Genomic DNA, 14,344 nt, shown 5'->3' on the forward strand with positions numbered 1-14,344 from the left:
GCTGCTTGTTCATTGAGAAAAGTAAAAAGTCATATCTGAATGACCCATATCATCTGTCTGCTTAATGTCTGCATTCTAATATGTAAGTGGTATACACCTAGATGGCTGGTTCTTGTCAGTGGAGAACAAAGTAATAAGATCAGATTTCTCATTTTCCCTTTCTAGCTCAGGAGTTGTAATGTCTACTATTAATGCGATCTCCAAATCTAAGACTTTGTCAGCCTCGTCTGTCCTTGTATTGTAACCCAACTATCTAGGAATCAATGTGATGAGCCTGCTTCTACGGCAAGGGTTAAGAGACTACAACTGCACACAATCCTCTGGCAATACTTTGGCACAGAGGATAGATTTACTGCCTTATTACGCCGGAGACCCGGGTTCAATCATGACTACGGGTGCTGTCTGAATGGAGTTTGTATGTTCTCCCCGAGACCGTGTGGGTTTCCCCCGGGTGCTCCGGTTTCTTCCCACACCAAAGACGTACAGATTTGTAGGTTTCAAGGGTAAGGTCAGTTTATTGTCACATGTACCAATTAGGTATAGTGAAATTTGAGTTGCCATACAGCCATACTAAGTGAAAAGCAACAAAACACACAACCACATAAAAGTTAACATAAACATCCATCACAGTGGATTCCACATTCCTCACTGTGATGGAAGGCTATAAAGGTCAATCAACATCCTCTTTGTTCTCCTGGGTCAGGGCAGTCAAACCATCCGCAGTCGGGGCGATCAAAGCCCCCCAACCAATGATCGTGGTGATCGAAACTCCCGCGTCGGGGAGGTTGAAACACTCGCCGCGGCATGGAGATCCCGAGTCAGCCTCTTCTTACCAGGGAGCGCGGGCTTCACAATGTTATTCGCAGGCCCTGCTGTTGGAGCTTCAATCCTCGGCAAAGCGATCGCAAGTTTCGCGATCCTAAAATCCCTCAGACTCTCGGGGCTTAGAGTATCTGTCAGTCTCCAGGAAAGGCCGCCAACTCCACGATGTTAGGCCGTAGTGGGGACGGAGATACGATACGGAAAAAAATCGCATCTCCGTCAAGGTAAGAGATTGGGGAAAAAAGTTTTCCCTAGTGTGTAGGATAGTGCTAGTGTACGGGGATCACGAGTCAGTGTGGACTCGGTGGGCTGAAGGGACTGTTTCTGCACGGTAATTCTCAACTACACTAAAAACAAACTCCTGGAGGGACTCCGCATAGAAACATAGAAATTAGGTGCAGGAGTAGGCCATTCGGCCCTTCGAGCCTGCACCGCCATTCAATATGATCATGACTGATCATCCAACTCAGTATCCCGTACCTGCCTTCTCTCCATACCCTCTGATCCCCTTAGCCACAAGGGCCACATCTAACTCCCTCTTAAATATAGCCAATGAACTGGCCTCGACTACCCTCTGTGGCAGAGAGTTCCAGAGATTCACCACTCTCTGTGTGAAAAAAGTTCTTCTCATCTCGGTTTTAAAGGATTTCCCCCTTATCCTTAAGCTGTGACCCCTTGTCCTGGACTTCTCCAACATCGGGAGCAATCTTCCTGCATCTAGCCTGTCCAACCCCTTAAGAATTTTATAAGTTTCTATAAGATCCCCTCTCAATCTCCTAAATTCTAAAGAGTATAAACCAAGTCTATCCAGTCTTTCTTCATAAGACAGTCCTGACATCCCAGGAATCAGTCTGGTGAACCTTCTCTGCACTCCCTCTATGGCAATAATGTCCTTCCTCAGATTTGGAGACCAAAACTGTATGCAATACTCCAGGTGTGGTCTCACCAAGACCCTGTACAACTGCAGTAGAACCTCCCTGCTCCTATACTCAAATCCTTTTGCTATGAAAGCTAACATACCATTCGCTTTCTTCACTGCCTGCTGCACCTGCATGCCTACTTTCAATGACTGGTGTACCATGACACCCAGGTCTCGCTGCATCTCCCCTTTTCCTAGTCGGCCACCATTTAGATAATAGTCTGCTTTCCTGTTTTTGCCACCAAAATGGATAACCTCACATTTATCCACATTATACTGCATCTGCCAAACATTTGCCCACTCACCCAGCCTATCCAAGTCACCTTGCAGTCGCCTAGCATCCTCCTCACAGCTAACACTGCCCCCCAGCTTAGTGTCATCCGCAAACTTGGAGATATTGCCTTCAATTCCCTCATCCAGATCATTAATATATACTGTAAATAGCTGGGGTCCCAGCACTGAGCCTTGCGGTACCCCACTAGTCACTGCCTGCCATTGTGAAAAGGACCCGTTTACTCCTACTCTTTGCTTCCTGTTTGCCAGCCAGTTCTCTATCCACATCAATACTGAACCCCCAATGCCAGGCAGCATTCGTGGACGCAAAAGATAGTTGATATTTTGGGTCGAGACCCTGCATCAGGACTGAGAGCATAAAATGGTGATAGCTAGTAGGGAGGTGAGGGAAAGGGGCCAGGCAGGAGTTAGCAAGTGTTAAGAGGGATAGGTGGGCAGATGGTGCCTGTGGGCGAGGGAGGGGGTGAGATAGCAACGGAGGCTGGGGCAAGGGACAACAAAGGGCTGCATATTGAGAAGAAGGGGAGCTGATGATTGAAACCAGGTTAGGGGGGGAATCTGGGCAGATGGGACTGTCAGAGGATGGGGTGGTGGACTGAATGGGTGGTGTGTGAAAGGGTAGGGGAATGGTAATGGGGTAACGGGGCGCTTTGGGGTGGGGGGTGGTGTATAGAAAGAAGGGTGTATGTGAAAGGAGGTGCGTGGTGCGTCAAAGGCCCAACATAATTCGGGCAAACTATCCTTTCTCCTGTCTTCAAATAGTCTTCAAAATGACCTCCACACCATTTGCTCGGCTGTACATTTGCTTGCAGTGACTAGTGTGTAAGTCGCTTCAAGTCTCTTCACACTTCCCAGTCTAACGCTGTTTAAACAGTACGTTGTCTTTCTGTTTTTCCAACCAAAGTGGATAACTTTTATCCACATTATACTCCGTGCTATATTTTTGCCTATTCACCTATATTTAAATTACCTTGAAGCCTCTCTACATATTCCTCACATTTCATAATCCCATCTAATTTGGAGGCAACAGCAGTTTTTGAAATAATACCTGGTTCCCTCATCCACATTATTATTATTTTTCTGAATAGCTGACCCAGACATATTCTCTTAGTTACTGCCTGACACCACCCCTCCCCCATTAAAGAACCGCTTATTCCTGCTGTTTTCGTTCTGTCAAGCAATTTTCAATCTGAGCCAATCCCTCCAATGCTGCTTTCATTAATCTGCTTTTATGTGGGGCTTTCTAAAAATCTAAGTATACCATATACTCGTTTTCACTTAGCTATTCTATTAGTTACATCCTCAGTAGGTTTGTCAAACACGAACTACTTTCCAGAAATCCATGTTGACTTTTTCTAATTCTGTTGATAATTGTGCATTTTGTTCTTCCATTGCCTCATCATCCTACCTTATGAAGCTTCCCATTCCTTCATGGCTAACTTCATGGCTAACTCGCCCTTCATGGCTATCTCATCCATCATGGCTAACTCTACCGGGTGGTCATGGTGGCGCAGCGGTAGAGTTGCTGCCTTACAATGAATGCAGCGCAGGAGACCCGGGTTCGATCCCGACTATGGGTGCTGACTGTATGGAGTTTGTACGTTCTCCCCGTGACCTGAGTGGGTTTTCTCCGAGATCCTCGGTTTCCTCCCACACTCCAAAGACGTACAGGTTTGTAGGTTAATTGGCTTGATGTAAATGTAAAAATTGTTTTTTTGGGCGTAGGATAGTGTTAATGTGTGGGGATCGCTGGTCGACGCAGACCCAGTGGGCCGAAGAGCCTGTTTCTCTAAACTAAACTAAATTCCTCATACCGTATTATTTTGCATTTATTCCTTTTGATTTAGTTCCTCTAGTTTTTGTTTGAACTGTACCTTTATCATCATGAAGAACTCTTATTTTACAGTCAAAGTGATGGAGTAAATCAACAGGTCAGGCAGCATCTCGAGAGACTATGCATGAGCAATGTTTCTGTCAGGATTCTTCCTTGGATTGATTGTGGTGTGGGGGAGGGGGAGAGCACATCTGCAGCTCCTTGTGTCATGAAAATGATTACTAATCCTTTCTCACATCAAAATATCCAGTGTAGAATAGCGTCAACTCATCGGCTGTTTGACATTTTTATCCAAAACGCCAACTTGTACATGCTTGAAGAATTGTTACTCCACATTATTGCTGAATATTTGGTTTGACCAGTCCTTATTTAGATTGATTTCGGACCATGATTTCTGTTGTACTCTTCCTATATGCATCTTTAATTTCTAGTAAGGCTGTCAAACCTACAAAATCTACTGATTATCTAAGCCGCATTGACGATTGTCCTTAATAATAACCATCAACTGTCATCTTACGACATGGATTACATCATGCTTATGTTGCATTATGGACATTTAATTGAGTATTTAATTGGATGATATAACTATAATATATATATTTTCTGACTTACTATCAATAACCAACTTATTGTACAGTATAAACCTAGTACTTCCCTGGAAATCCAATGGTTTGAGTAGCTTAGATAGACACAACAATCTGGAGTAACCCAGCGGGACAGACAGCATCTCTGGTGAGAGGAATGGGTGACATTTCGGATCAAGACCCTTCTTCAGACTTCATATTTGAGTAGCATCATTTGTTCCATTATGAAATAGCTCAATTAAATCTCAGATAACGGTGTAAAATTAGGCCAATCGGCCCATCAAGCCTACTCCACCATTCAATCATGGCTGATCTATTTCGCTCCTAACCCCATTCTCCTGCCTTCTACCCATAACCTCTGACACCTGTACTAATAAAAAATCTATCTATCTCTGCCTTAAAAACATCCACTGACTCGGCCTCTACAGCCTTCTATGGTAAAGTCACAGATTTACCACCCTCTGACTAAACAATTTCCCCTCACCTCTTTCCTAAAAGATCGTCCTTTAATTCCAATGCTATGACCTCTAGTCCTAGACTCACCCAATAGTGGAAACATCCTCTCCACATCCACACTATCCAAGCCTTTCATTATTCTGTACGTTTCATTCTTCTAAACTCCAGCGAGTACAGGCCCTGTGCTGACAAACGCTCATCATAGTTAACCTACTCATTCCTGGGATCATTCTTGTAAACCTCCTCTGGACCCTCTTCAGAGCCAGCACATCCTTCCTCAGATATGGTGCCCATAATTGCTCACAATATTCCAAATGCAGCCTCACCATCGCTTTATAGAGCCTCAGCATTACATCCCTGTTTTTGTATACAAGCTCTCTTGAAATAAATGCTAGCATTGAGTTTGCTTTCTGTACTACTGATTCGACTTGCAGATTAACATTTTGGGAATCCTGCACCAGCACTCCCAAGTTCTTTTGCTCCTCCGATATCTGGATTCTCTCCCCATTCAGAAAATATTTTTATTCCCACTATCAAAATGCAAGACTACACGCTTTGCTACACTATATTGCATCTACCACTTCTCTGCCCACTCTCCCAACCAAGTCCTTCTGCAGAGTCCCTGCTTTCTCAACACTACCTGCCCCTCCACCTATTTTCGTATCATCCGCAAACTTTGCCACAAAGCCTTCAATCTCCTCATCCAAATCATTAACATACAAACATGAAGAGTAGCGTTCCAGCACTAAACCTTGCGGAACTCCACTAGTCGTAGGCAGCCAACCCGAAAAAGCCCCCTTTATTGCCATTCTTTGTCTTCTGCCATCCAGGCAACCTGCTAACCATTCTAGCATCTGCCCATTGATACCATGGGCTCTCATCTTCCTAAACAGCCTGGCACCTTATCAAAGGCTTTCTGAAAATGTAAGTAAGCAACATCTACTGCCTCTCCTTTGTCTGTCCTGCTATTTACTTCTTCAACGAATTCCAGCAAATTTGTCGAGCAAGACCTCCCCTTTACAAAGCCATGCTGACTTTGGCCTATTTTATCGTGAACTTCTAAGTACTCCTTTATAATGGACTCTAAAATCTTACCAACCACCAAAGTCAGACTAACCGGCCTATAGTTCCCATTATTCTGCTTTGCTCCCTTTTTGTGCAGCTCGGTAATATTGGCAATTTTGCAATCATCTGGGACCACTCTTGACTCTAGTGATTCCTAAAATATCTCTATCAATGCTTCCACAATCTCTAAAGTCACCTCTTTCAGAACCCTAAGGAGCAGTCTATCCGGCCCAGGTGACTTATCCACCTTCAGCCCTTTCAGCTTCCCAAGCACCTTCTCCCTGGTAAAAGCCACTCTACTAACATCCACCCCCTGATTCTCTTGAATTCCAGGCATGTTGCTGGTGTCTTCCACTGTGAAGACTGATGCAAAAATGTTATTCAACGCCTCTGCCATTTCTTTATTCCCCATTATCACTTCTCCTGCATCATTCTCCAGTGTTCCAACGTCCACTCTTGCCACTTTCTTGCTCTTTATATAACTAAAGAAACTCTTCCTATCATCTTTTATATTATTGGTGAGCAAGTATGTCCAAGTATGATTTAAATCGAGAAGCATTACACCCCGCTTTTGGTATTTCCTTTTGGACACAGTGAATGAGATTCATAACATCAACAAAAACAACTAACACCATAATATTGTATATCATTTAATTCTAGAATCCTGTATATAATCAATATGTTAAACGATTAATGAAAATGCTTACTGAAACTGCAGGCATGCTTACAATTTCAAACAGTTGATCTTTTGGAATTTGGTCCCAAACTAGGAAGCACCAGCCTGTGACTTGTCATATAATGGCAGTCCTTAAAGGGGCGATTGCAATCATTATTACAAAGCATTTTGGAGGCAAATGGTAATTTGCAAATCCTGAGGGTTTTTATGGCAGCTGATGACAGATTGATAAATAACTGTACATTGGATTTGCATTCTCCATCTGTCGTGATTGACAGGTTCACTGAGGACATAAGATCACAGGACACAGGTGCATTCAGGCCATCGAGTCTGCTCCACCATTCAATCATGGCAGATTTATTTTTCCTCGCAACCCCATTCTCCTGCTTTCAATCCTCTTAAAAAATACCCAAATGACTTAGCCTCCAAGGTGGCAATGCTTAATATTGCTCCACACATTACTCCATAATATAATACAATACCGTTTATTGTCATTTGAACCTCAATGAAGTTCAAACAGAATTTGGTTTCTGCAGTCATACAACAAGAAAAAAAAACCAAGACACAATTAATTGTATCTTATGGGGGGTTTTTTCTTGTTGAATGACTGCAGAAACCAAATTTCGTTTGAACTTCATTTGAGGTTCAAATGACAATAAACGGTATTGTATAATAATTACTCCACAGATTCACCACCCTCTAGCTAAGAAATTAGACCTCAACTCCATTCTGAAGGTTCAACCTTTTATTCTTGCATCATGTTCACCAAGTTGCAATTGAATTTGACTAAACAAGCCTTTGTTGCCTCTTTAGTGAAATATGTGATTGGCAAATCTTCACTAAGGCCAAATAATATTGTTTGTAAAAACCTGCGGTAGGGTTGAAGGTACATCAGATGTATATTGTTCTGAATGAATTAATATTTTTCATGACTGTCCTCTTAGATTATCAGGATCCCATGTGAAATGTTGCAAAAACAAAAGTGCTGAATCAAAAATACATGAATGTGTTTGAACATTTTTGGTTTGTTTAGTATATTTAGATTGTTTTTGTCCATCTGTTAAGCAAAATAATAATGGTGATGTCTTGAAGATTATGGTTTAGCTTTCTGAGTAGCTGCACATGCTGCCTGATCGCCTTAAATATGCTGAATAGAACAAAAGTACTCTTTCAAGATCACTAACAAGGTTAAACCTGAAAATGTAACTGTGTAGGTCATATACAATAGCTTTCAGTAGGATTTCAAGTAATTAAGAAATAATTGGTACATTAAAGTAGGTACTTCATATTTGCCTACTTCCAAATCCACTGTCACTGAATCTGGAGGTATGCGTTTCCACTTTTCTGTGAGGGGAGAAGAGGGAGTGACCAGGGTGAGACTGGTCCTTGATTGTGCTGGTGGCTTTACTGAGGCGGCGTGAGGTGTAAATGGAGTCAATGGAAGGAAGGTTGGTTTGTGTGATGATCTGGCCTGCGTCCACAATTCTCTGAAATTTCTCGCAGTCATGGATGGATCTGTTCCCAAACCCAATAAAATGCTTTCTATGAACAACTGTAGTGGTCAGCGCGAGTTGTTGGGGACATGCCGAACTTCCTCAGCCTTTTAAGGAAGTAGAAGCGTTGGTGTGCTTTCTTTGCCATTGCTTCAATATGGGTGGTCCAGGCCAAGCTGCTGGTGATATTTACTTGCAGGAATTTGAAGCTTTTAACCATCTCTACATCAGTGCTGTAAATGTATGGGTAAGTGATCCACTTCGATTTCTGAAGCCGATCAATCTCTGTCATGCAGACATAAAGAGAGGTTGTTGCCTTGACACCAAGTCATGAACTTCTTAATTTATTTTCTGTTCTCTGTCTTATTATTATTTGACATCCGGCCCACCACGGTAGTGTTGTCACACATTTGTAAATTGAATTAGATTTGTATAGGAAGGAACTACAGATGCTGGTTTACACCGAAGATAGACACAAACGCTGAAGTAACTCAGCAGGACAGGCAGCATCTCTGCAGAGAAGGAATGGGTGATGTTGCTGGTCGAGACCCTTCCTCAGACTGAAAGTCAGGAGAGAGGGAGTCTAGAGATATAGAGGGGTAAGGTGTGAAAACAACAGAGCAGGAGGAATCACAGAGGGAGCAGAGAGAGGGTGTTGCAGAACTCTTGTCGGAGAGAAGAGGACGATTTGTACTTTGCTGCACAGTCGTGGGTGCATCAGGAGTAAAGAAGGATGCATTCGCAGCCTCCTTGCCTAACCCATCCTTGTTTGTCACTGTGTGCCCTACTTCCCATGAAAGAAGAAACGCAACAACACGCAGCACAGTGGTGGATTTTGTTTTTGCTGCAGTAGTGGGTTTGTTTAAATTGCTTTGAAAACTGAAGTCTTAAGTAACAGACCAGAATAGTTTAAGAAAGAACTGCAGATGCGGGAAAAATCGAAGGTAGACAAAAATGCTGGAGGAACTTAACGGTGAGGCAGCATCTGTGGAGAGAAGGAATAGGCGACCAAAACCCTTCTTCAGACTGGGGGGGGGGGGGGGGGGGGGGGGAGACAGAAGGGGCTCGTGGGAGAGCTGGGAAGGGGGAGGGGAAGAAGGGAGAAAGCAAGGGCTATCTGAAATTAAAGAAGTCAATGTTCATACTGCTGGGGGTGTAAACTACCTAAGCGAAATAGTTGGTTGCTTATGTAATTTAAATTATGTACATTATTAATTAACCAAATTATTTTTTCAGATTTACAAAGAATCTCTCGCCAGACAAAATTAATCTCAGTACACTTAAAGGAGAAGGCCAACTGACAAATCTGGAGCTTGATGAGGAAGTGCTGCAAAATGTGCTGGATCTTCCCACATGGCTGGCTATCACCAGAGTATACTGTAACAAGGCAGCTATCAGGGTATGTCTTCACCCGTATGGCTTTGTGTTTGTCATGAAACAACAAGTTGTGTTAAGAAGCATAGGAAGCATTTACAAGACTTTTCTTTAGTGGAGGAAATTATTTATTTTATTTTAAATATATTTATCAATTTCATTGTACTTCATAAAAACAAAATGTACTCATTTGAACATAATCAAACACCATTTAATTATTCATATCTACAGACTTAAAATTGGCTGGACCTTTGTAGTCTGTTTGCCAATCACTATTGTGAATTACAGCCAAGTTGCCTGCTGTAAAATGATCTTTACAACTAAATGGAGAATTGATTATAGGTTCTCATTGGTACGGAAGGATTTTGCCTTATGCTACAATTATTTACAGGCTACTCAGAATGGAAATATTTCTGGGGAATTTTGTATTGCAAAATGTGCAATAATAAAAGCAAAAGGACACATTATAATAAGTATAAATGACATTAAAATGTAATTTTATTGAACCTTAAGGATTTGAAAGCTCGTGTAGGTGGACTAAAAAAGCTTGTCCTTTAACAAGTTATCCCTTAATGATGTTAATGTGGAAAATGCTATCCTTTTTTTTGACGCATTCTTCCTAAATAATATTAACATTAAAGAATGTATAAGCATCGATCAAGGGGATAAATGTTGATATGCAGCATATAGAAGTTACACTTGCAACATCAATTAAGTAGCCTGTTTTGAATTTAATAATTGTAGTTTAGAGATTGGAATAGATTAGAACTATTTATTTGGAAATAGACAATAGGTGCAGGAGTAGGCCATTCGGCCCATCGAGCCAGCACAGCCATTCGATATGATCATGGCTGATCATCCACAATCAGTACCCCGTTCCTGCCTTCTCCCCAGATCCCTTTACTCCGCTATCTTTAAGAGCTCTATCTAACACTCTCTTGAAAGCTTCCAGAAAACCGGCCTCCACCGCCCTCTGAGGCAGAGAATTCCACAGACTCACAACTCTTAGTGTGAAAAAGTACTTCCACATCTCCGTTCTAAATGGCTTACCCCATATTCTTAAGCAGTGGCCCCTGGTTCTGGACTCCCCCCAACATCGAGAACATGTTTCCTGCCTCTAGCGTGTCCATTAGTGCATTAGATAATGCATTCGATTTTATTTGTACCACTTAAAATAAATATGCACACTACTGCTGGGTATGATTTTGTTGTGTGGAAGTGCTGAAACACAACGCGTTGAACAGGAAGATGAATCATATGTCTGTTTGTTTTTAAGTCTATAATAATAGGCAGAAGGCAGCTCACGGTAGTTTATTTAATAAAATGCATTGGTGTTTAATTTAGATACAATGGACTAAGCTCAAGACCCATCCCATATGTCTGGTAAGTTGGACTTTCTAATTTTAAATGGCAGCCATTTTGCCTGCCATTAGTTTATTCTTTGCTGCATGATTGACAACGTTCAGCATTACTTGCATGTATCTATTCAGTTTGCTCTTAATTTTACATTGGGATGATATTTATGCCTTCTACATACCAATATAATTCACTCTGATCCCCCCAACACTCCCCAACTTTTTGTTTTTTGCGCAGCTGTGATTTTAAGATTAGATTCAAGAGACATTTATTGTCACATGCACCATTTGGTACCGTGAAATTTGGTGTCACCAGACAGCCATACAAATATGAGTAGGATTTAAATCTATGCAAAAGGATGGAAATGCATATCAAAACTAAAATCTGATCAGTGTTATTTGGTAATGCCCTACACCTTTACTTTTCCTATCCGACTGAAGTATTTACTTTTGGCAACGGGTAATAAAAATGAAAGACGAAGAAAGTTAAGAAAAAACAGAACATCAATAAAACTGAAATGTATTATTCAGTGAACCGTCCTAAGATTAAATATTTGTACAGTAATTCTCTTTGCATGAGGAGCACGTATCTGCATCAAATGCTTGTATTTGGCATGGTGGCGCAGGGGTAGATTTGTTGCCTTACAGGGTTAGGGACCCGGGTTGAATCCTAGCTACAGGTGGTGTCAGTACGAAGTCTGGACATTCTCCCCGTGACCTGCGTGGGTTTTCTCTGAGAACTTCAGCTACCTCCCACACTCTAAAGATGTATAAGTTTGTAGGTTAATTGGCTTGGTATAAATGTAAATTGTCTCTGGTGTGTATCGGATAGTGTTAATGTGCAGGGATTGCTGGTCAGCACGGACGGTAGGCCGAAGGGTCTGTTTCCGCACTGTATTTCTAAACTAAAAACTAATGCACTCTAAAATAGTAACCCCTGAATAATTTCATGTTGTATGTAGAGAGGACATCTAGATTAGTTGTGATATGGCTCCAGAAATTAATTTTCTCAGGACTTTGGGATAAAACTATAGTTCACTTGCAATTAAGAGTCAAAGTTATTTAATTGCCATATGTACTTAAAATGGAACAATGAAATTCTTGCAGCAGCATAACAGGTCTTCAAACACACTGCAAAGCTCATAGCTAAGACAATCAATCAAAAGAAAGTTCAATATATATATTTTTTAATTAATGCGTTTCTCTTTTCTGTAGTTCCTTGATAAAGTGGAGGTGGAGATGAGGACTTGCGAGGAACCTCGTCCTCCAAATGGACCTTCTCCAATTGCCATTACAGCAGGTCAAAGGTCAGTGTGTCTGATTGAATTTCTTGCAGTGGTAGGTCACTGCAAAACAAAATAAATAGCATGGCAACATACCTGAAAGCAAGGACTACTGCGGATGCACTGTACCAATATAAATATTGTGCCCATCAGTTTTGGTCTTAGACTCTTTGCCTTTGACTCTTAAGTTGGAAAAGGCAGATTTGCATGTATGCTTTATCTTTTGACACAACAGATACCTTCTGTTAATGGAATCAGAACCTTGTGCACTTGAATGCAATTTTGGTCAATCTGTAGATAATGAGTTTGCCCAGAAAATCATGAGTTAATCCAAAAACATTGCATTGACGTAAATAACTTAGTTGTGTCCTTGAAGTTTTTTTTCCGTATAGTGCCATATTTTCAGCTAGAATTCTGCGGACATTGACTGGAACAAACTGCTTGACATTAGATCCAAAATATGGTACCACTGATGAAGTATTCAACCACTATTATTGTTTGTCAACCAGATTATTGCTCATCTTTATCAGAACCATTATAGATGAGCCACATAGAGAGAGTAAAATAGGCCAGCGGAGGAAAACTTTGCAGCAAATGATTCCACAAAGCTTTTGTCCAGCCGGAAAGCAAAAATCATGAGGAGCATGAAGGAATACACTTTATTGCCTAGATGACCACGGCTTCAACACTTGAACCACAAAGCATCCTACGTGGAAACGCAATAGTTGCCAGTTTAGATGCTTGCTCTCTCCACCATCATTATACCACAGTTGCAAAGTTTGCAGTCTGCAAAATGTGCATGAATTTGAGGCTCCTTCAACAGCATCTTCTGATCCTCTGACCACAACTGTTTGAAGGGCCAAGAGAGCAGGCAGATGGGAACAATGTGCACATTTTCTTCTCCTGCAATACTATTCAGAAATTCATCACTGTAGCTTTATTGACTTTGGGCCAGAATCCCCAAATCCTACCTTTATCTCATTTGTTGCAGTGGCTCACCACAATCTTTTCTGGAAATTTGACAAGCACATTGAAAAGTGATGACACTTGAATGAACAATTAAGGTAACTGAGTTTTTGTCAACTCAGTTCAGAAGGCTTCAATGTATACCAAATTATAGATGAATTCTAAGAAAAACATAACTGAAGGTTATGCAGCTAATTTTAAAATTGAATACAAAATTTACTGAATATTTAAATTATGACTCCGCTTGGAGTGGAATAGTTACATATCAAATTAAATCCTTGATGTATGCTCAAGACTTGATATAAATGAAAATTGCAATGGATGTTCATTATTTGGCTTTGTAAAGCAAGTTTAGTAAAGCAAGTTCAAGCTTTTCAATGATGCCTGACCCTATGTTGGGAATTGAATTTGGATTGAATTGGAGTTAGCTGTGATGCCCTGCATGTGCTTTGATTCATGATGAAATCTGAAATGAATTAGAAACTTGTCAAAGTCAGAATTGGCGTTAAAACCAGGAGAGACATAATACTTTTTGAGTTTTTGATATCGTGGTATGTTCTTTAATTATTGCATGATCTACTTCATTTGCATCATTGAGATTAATGTAACACTGAAGAGAAAATAATAAATTAAACTTGTCGTATGTTTGTTCTGAGAATGAAAAATTACAGATTAGCATTTCCTTCGAATAGTAAGATGCCATTGCTCACACCTTAAACAGATAAAGTTGCCTTCATTGGGTCTGTCAGCATCACCTTTCTGCAGAGTTCTGCTCCAATCCTTAACGATGATACCTTGTGACCATCATTTCTCTGCAGTGGGATTTTAGGTGGGAGCAGAACAAAACTAGCCTCTGGACTTGTTGGAAAAAACACTGGATTAGTAGCTGAGCCAACAATCCCTGGATTAGAGCAGCAGTAGTACTTGAAAGTTTTAGTATATAAAAATCAAAACATTTTGCTTATTAAACACCAGGATTAAATATTCAGTTAAATGTTCAAAAACATTAACAAATAGTTTATCAGAGGGAAAAAAAGGAACTGTTGATGTGTTACTTTACTCCCTGGCCCACAAATGAATACTGATGCTAATCTGGCAGAGATGCAGAGGGTTCTTTCCTCAATATTAAGGCTTGGGAGTTGCCACAATTTGCACTCTGTAAGCAAGGTGTGAGGCTTGCAATGTCAGAATGGGAAATCGCTGGGAAATAGCTACTTGAAAGA

General features: G+C 41.1%; 1 protein-coding gene across 3 annotated transcripts in view; it reads left to right on the plus strand.

Annotated features, from left to right (window-relative positions):
• The window catches only part of uhrf1bp1 (UHRF1 binding protein 1), a 119,359-nt gene that overhangs the window by 23,232 nt on the left and 81,783 nt on the right, over positions 1-14,344 (plus strand). For 2 of the 3 annotated variants that reach the window (XM_033042372.1, XM_033042373.1), the window contains exons 2-4: positions 9,380-9,542; positions 10,862-10,900; positions 12,088-12,179. In XM_033042372.1, coding sequence (XP_032898263.1) covers positions 9,380-9,542; positions 10,862-10,900; positions 12,088-12,179 — 294 coding nt within the window. Of the gene's footprint in view, positions 1-9,379; positions 9,543-10,861; positions 10,901-12,087; positions 12,180-14,344 lie in introns of those variants that run through there. The other variant, XM_033042374.1, reaches the window with a different exon arrangement.

The sequence above is a fragment of the Amblyraja radiata genome, chromosome 24 (assembly GCF_010909765.2).
Source record: "Amblyraja radiata isolate CabotCenter1 chromosome 24, sAmbRad1.1.pri, whole genome shotgun sequence".
In the NCBI taxonomy this organism is placed as follows: Eukaryota; Metazoa; Chordata; class Chondrichthyes; order Rajiformes; family Rajidae; genus Amblyraja; species Amblyraja radiata.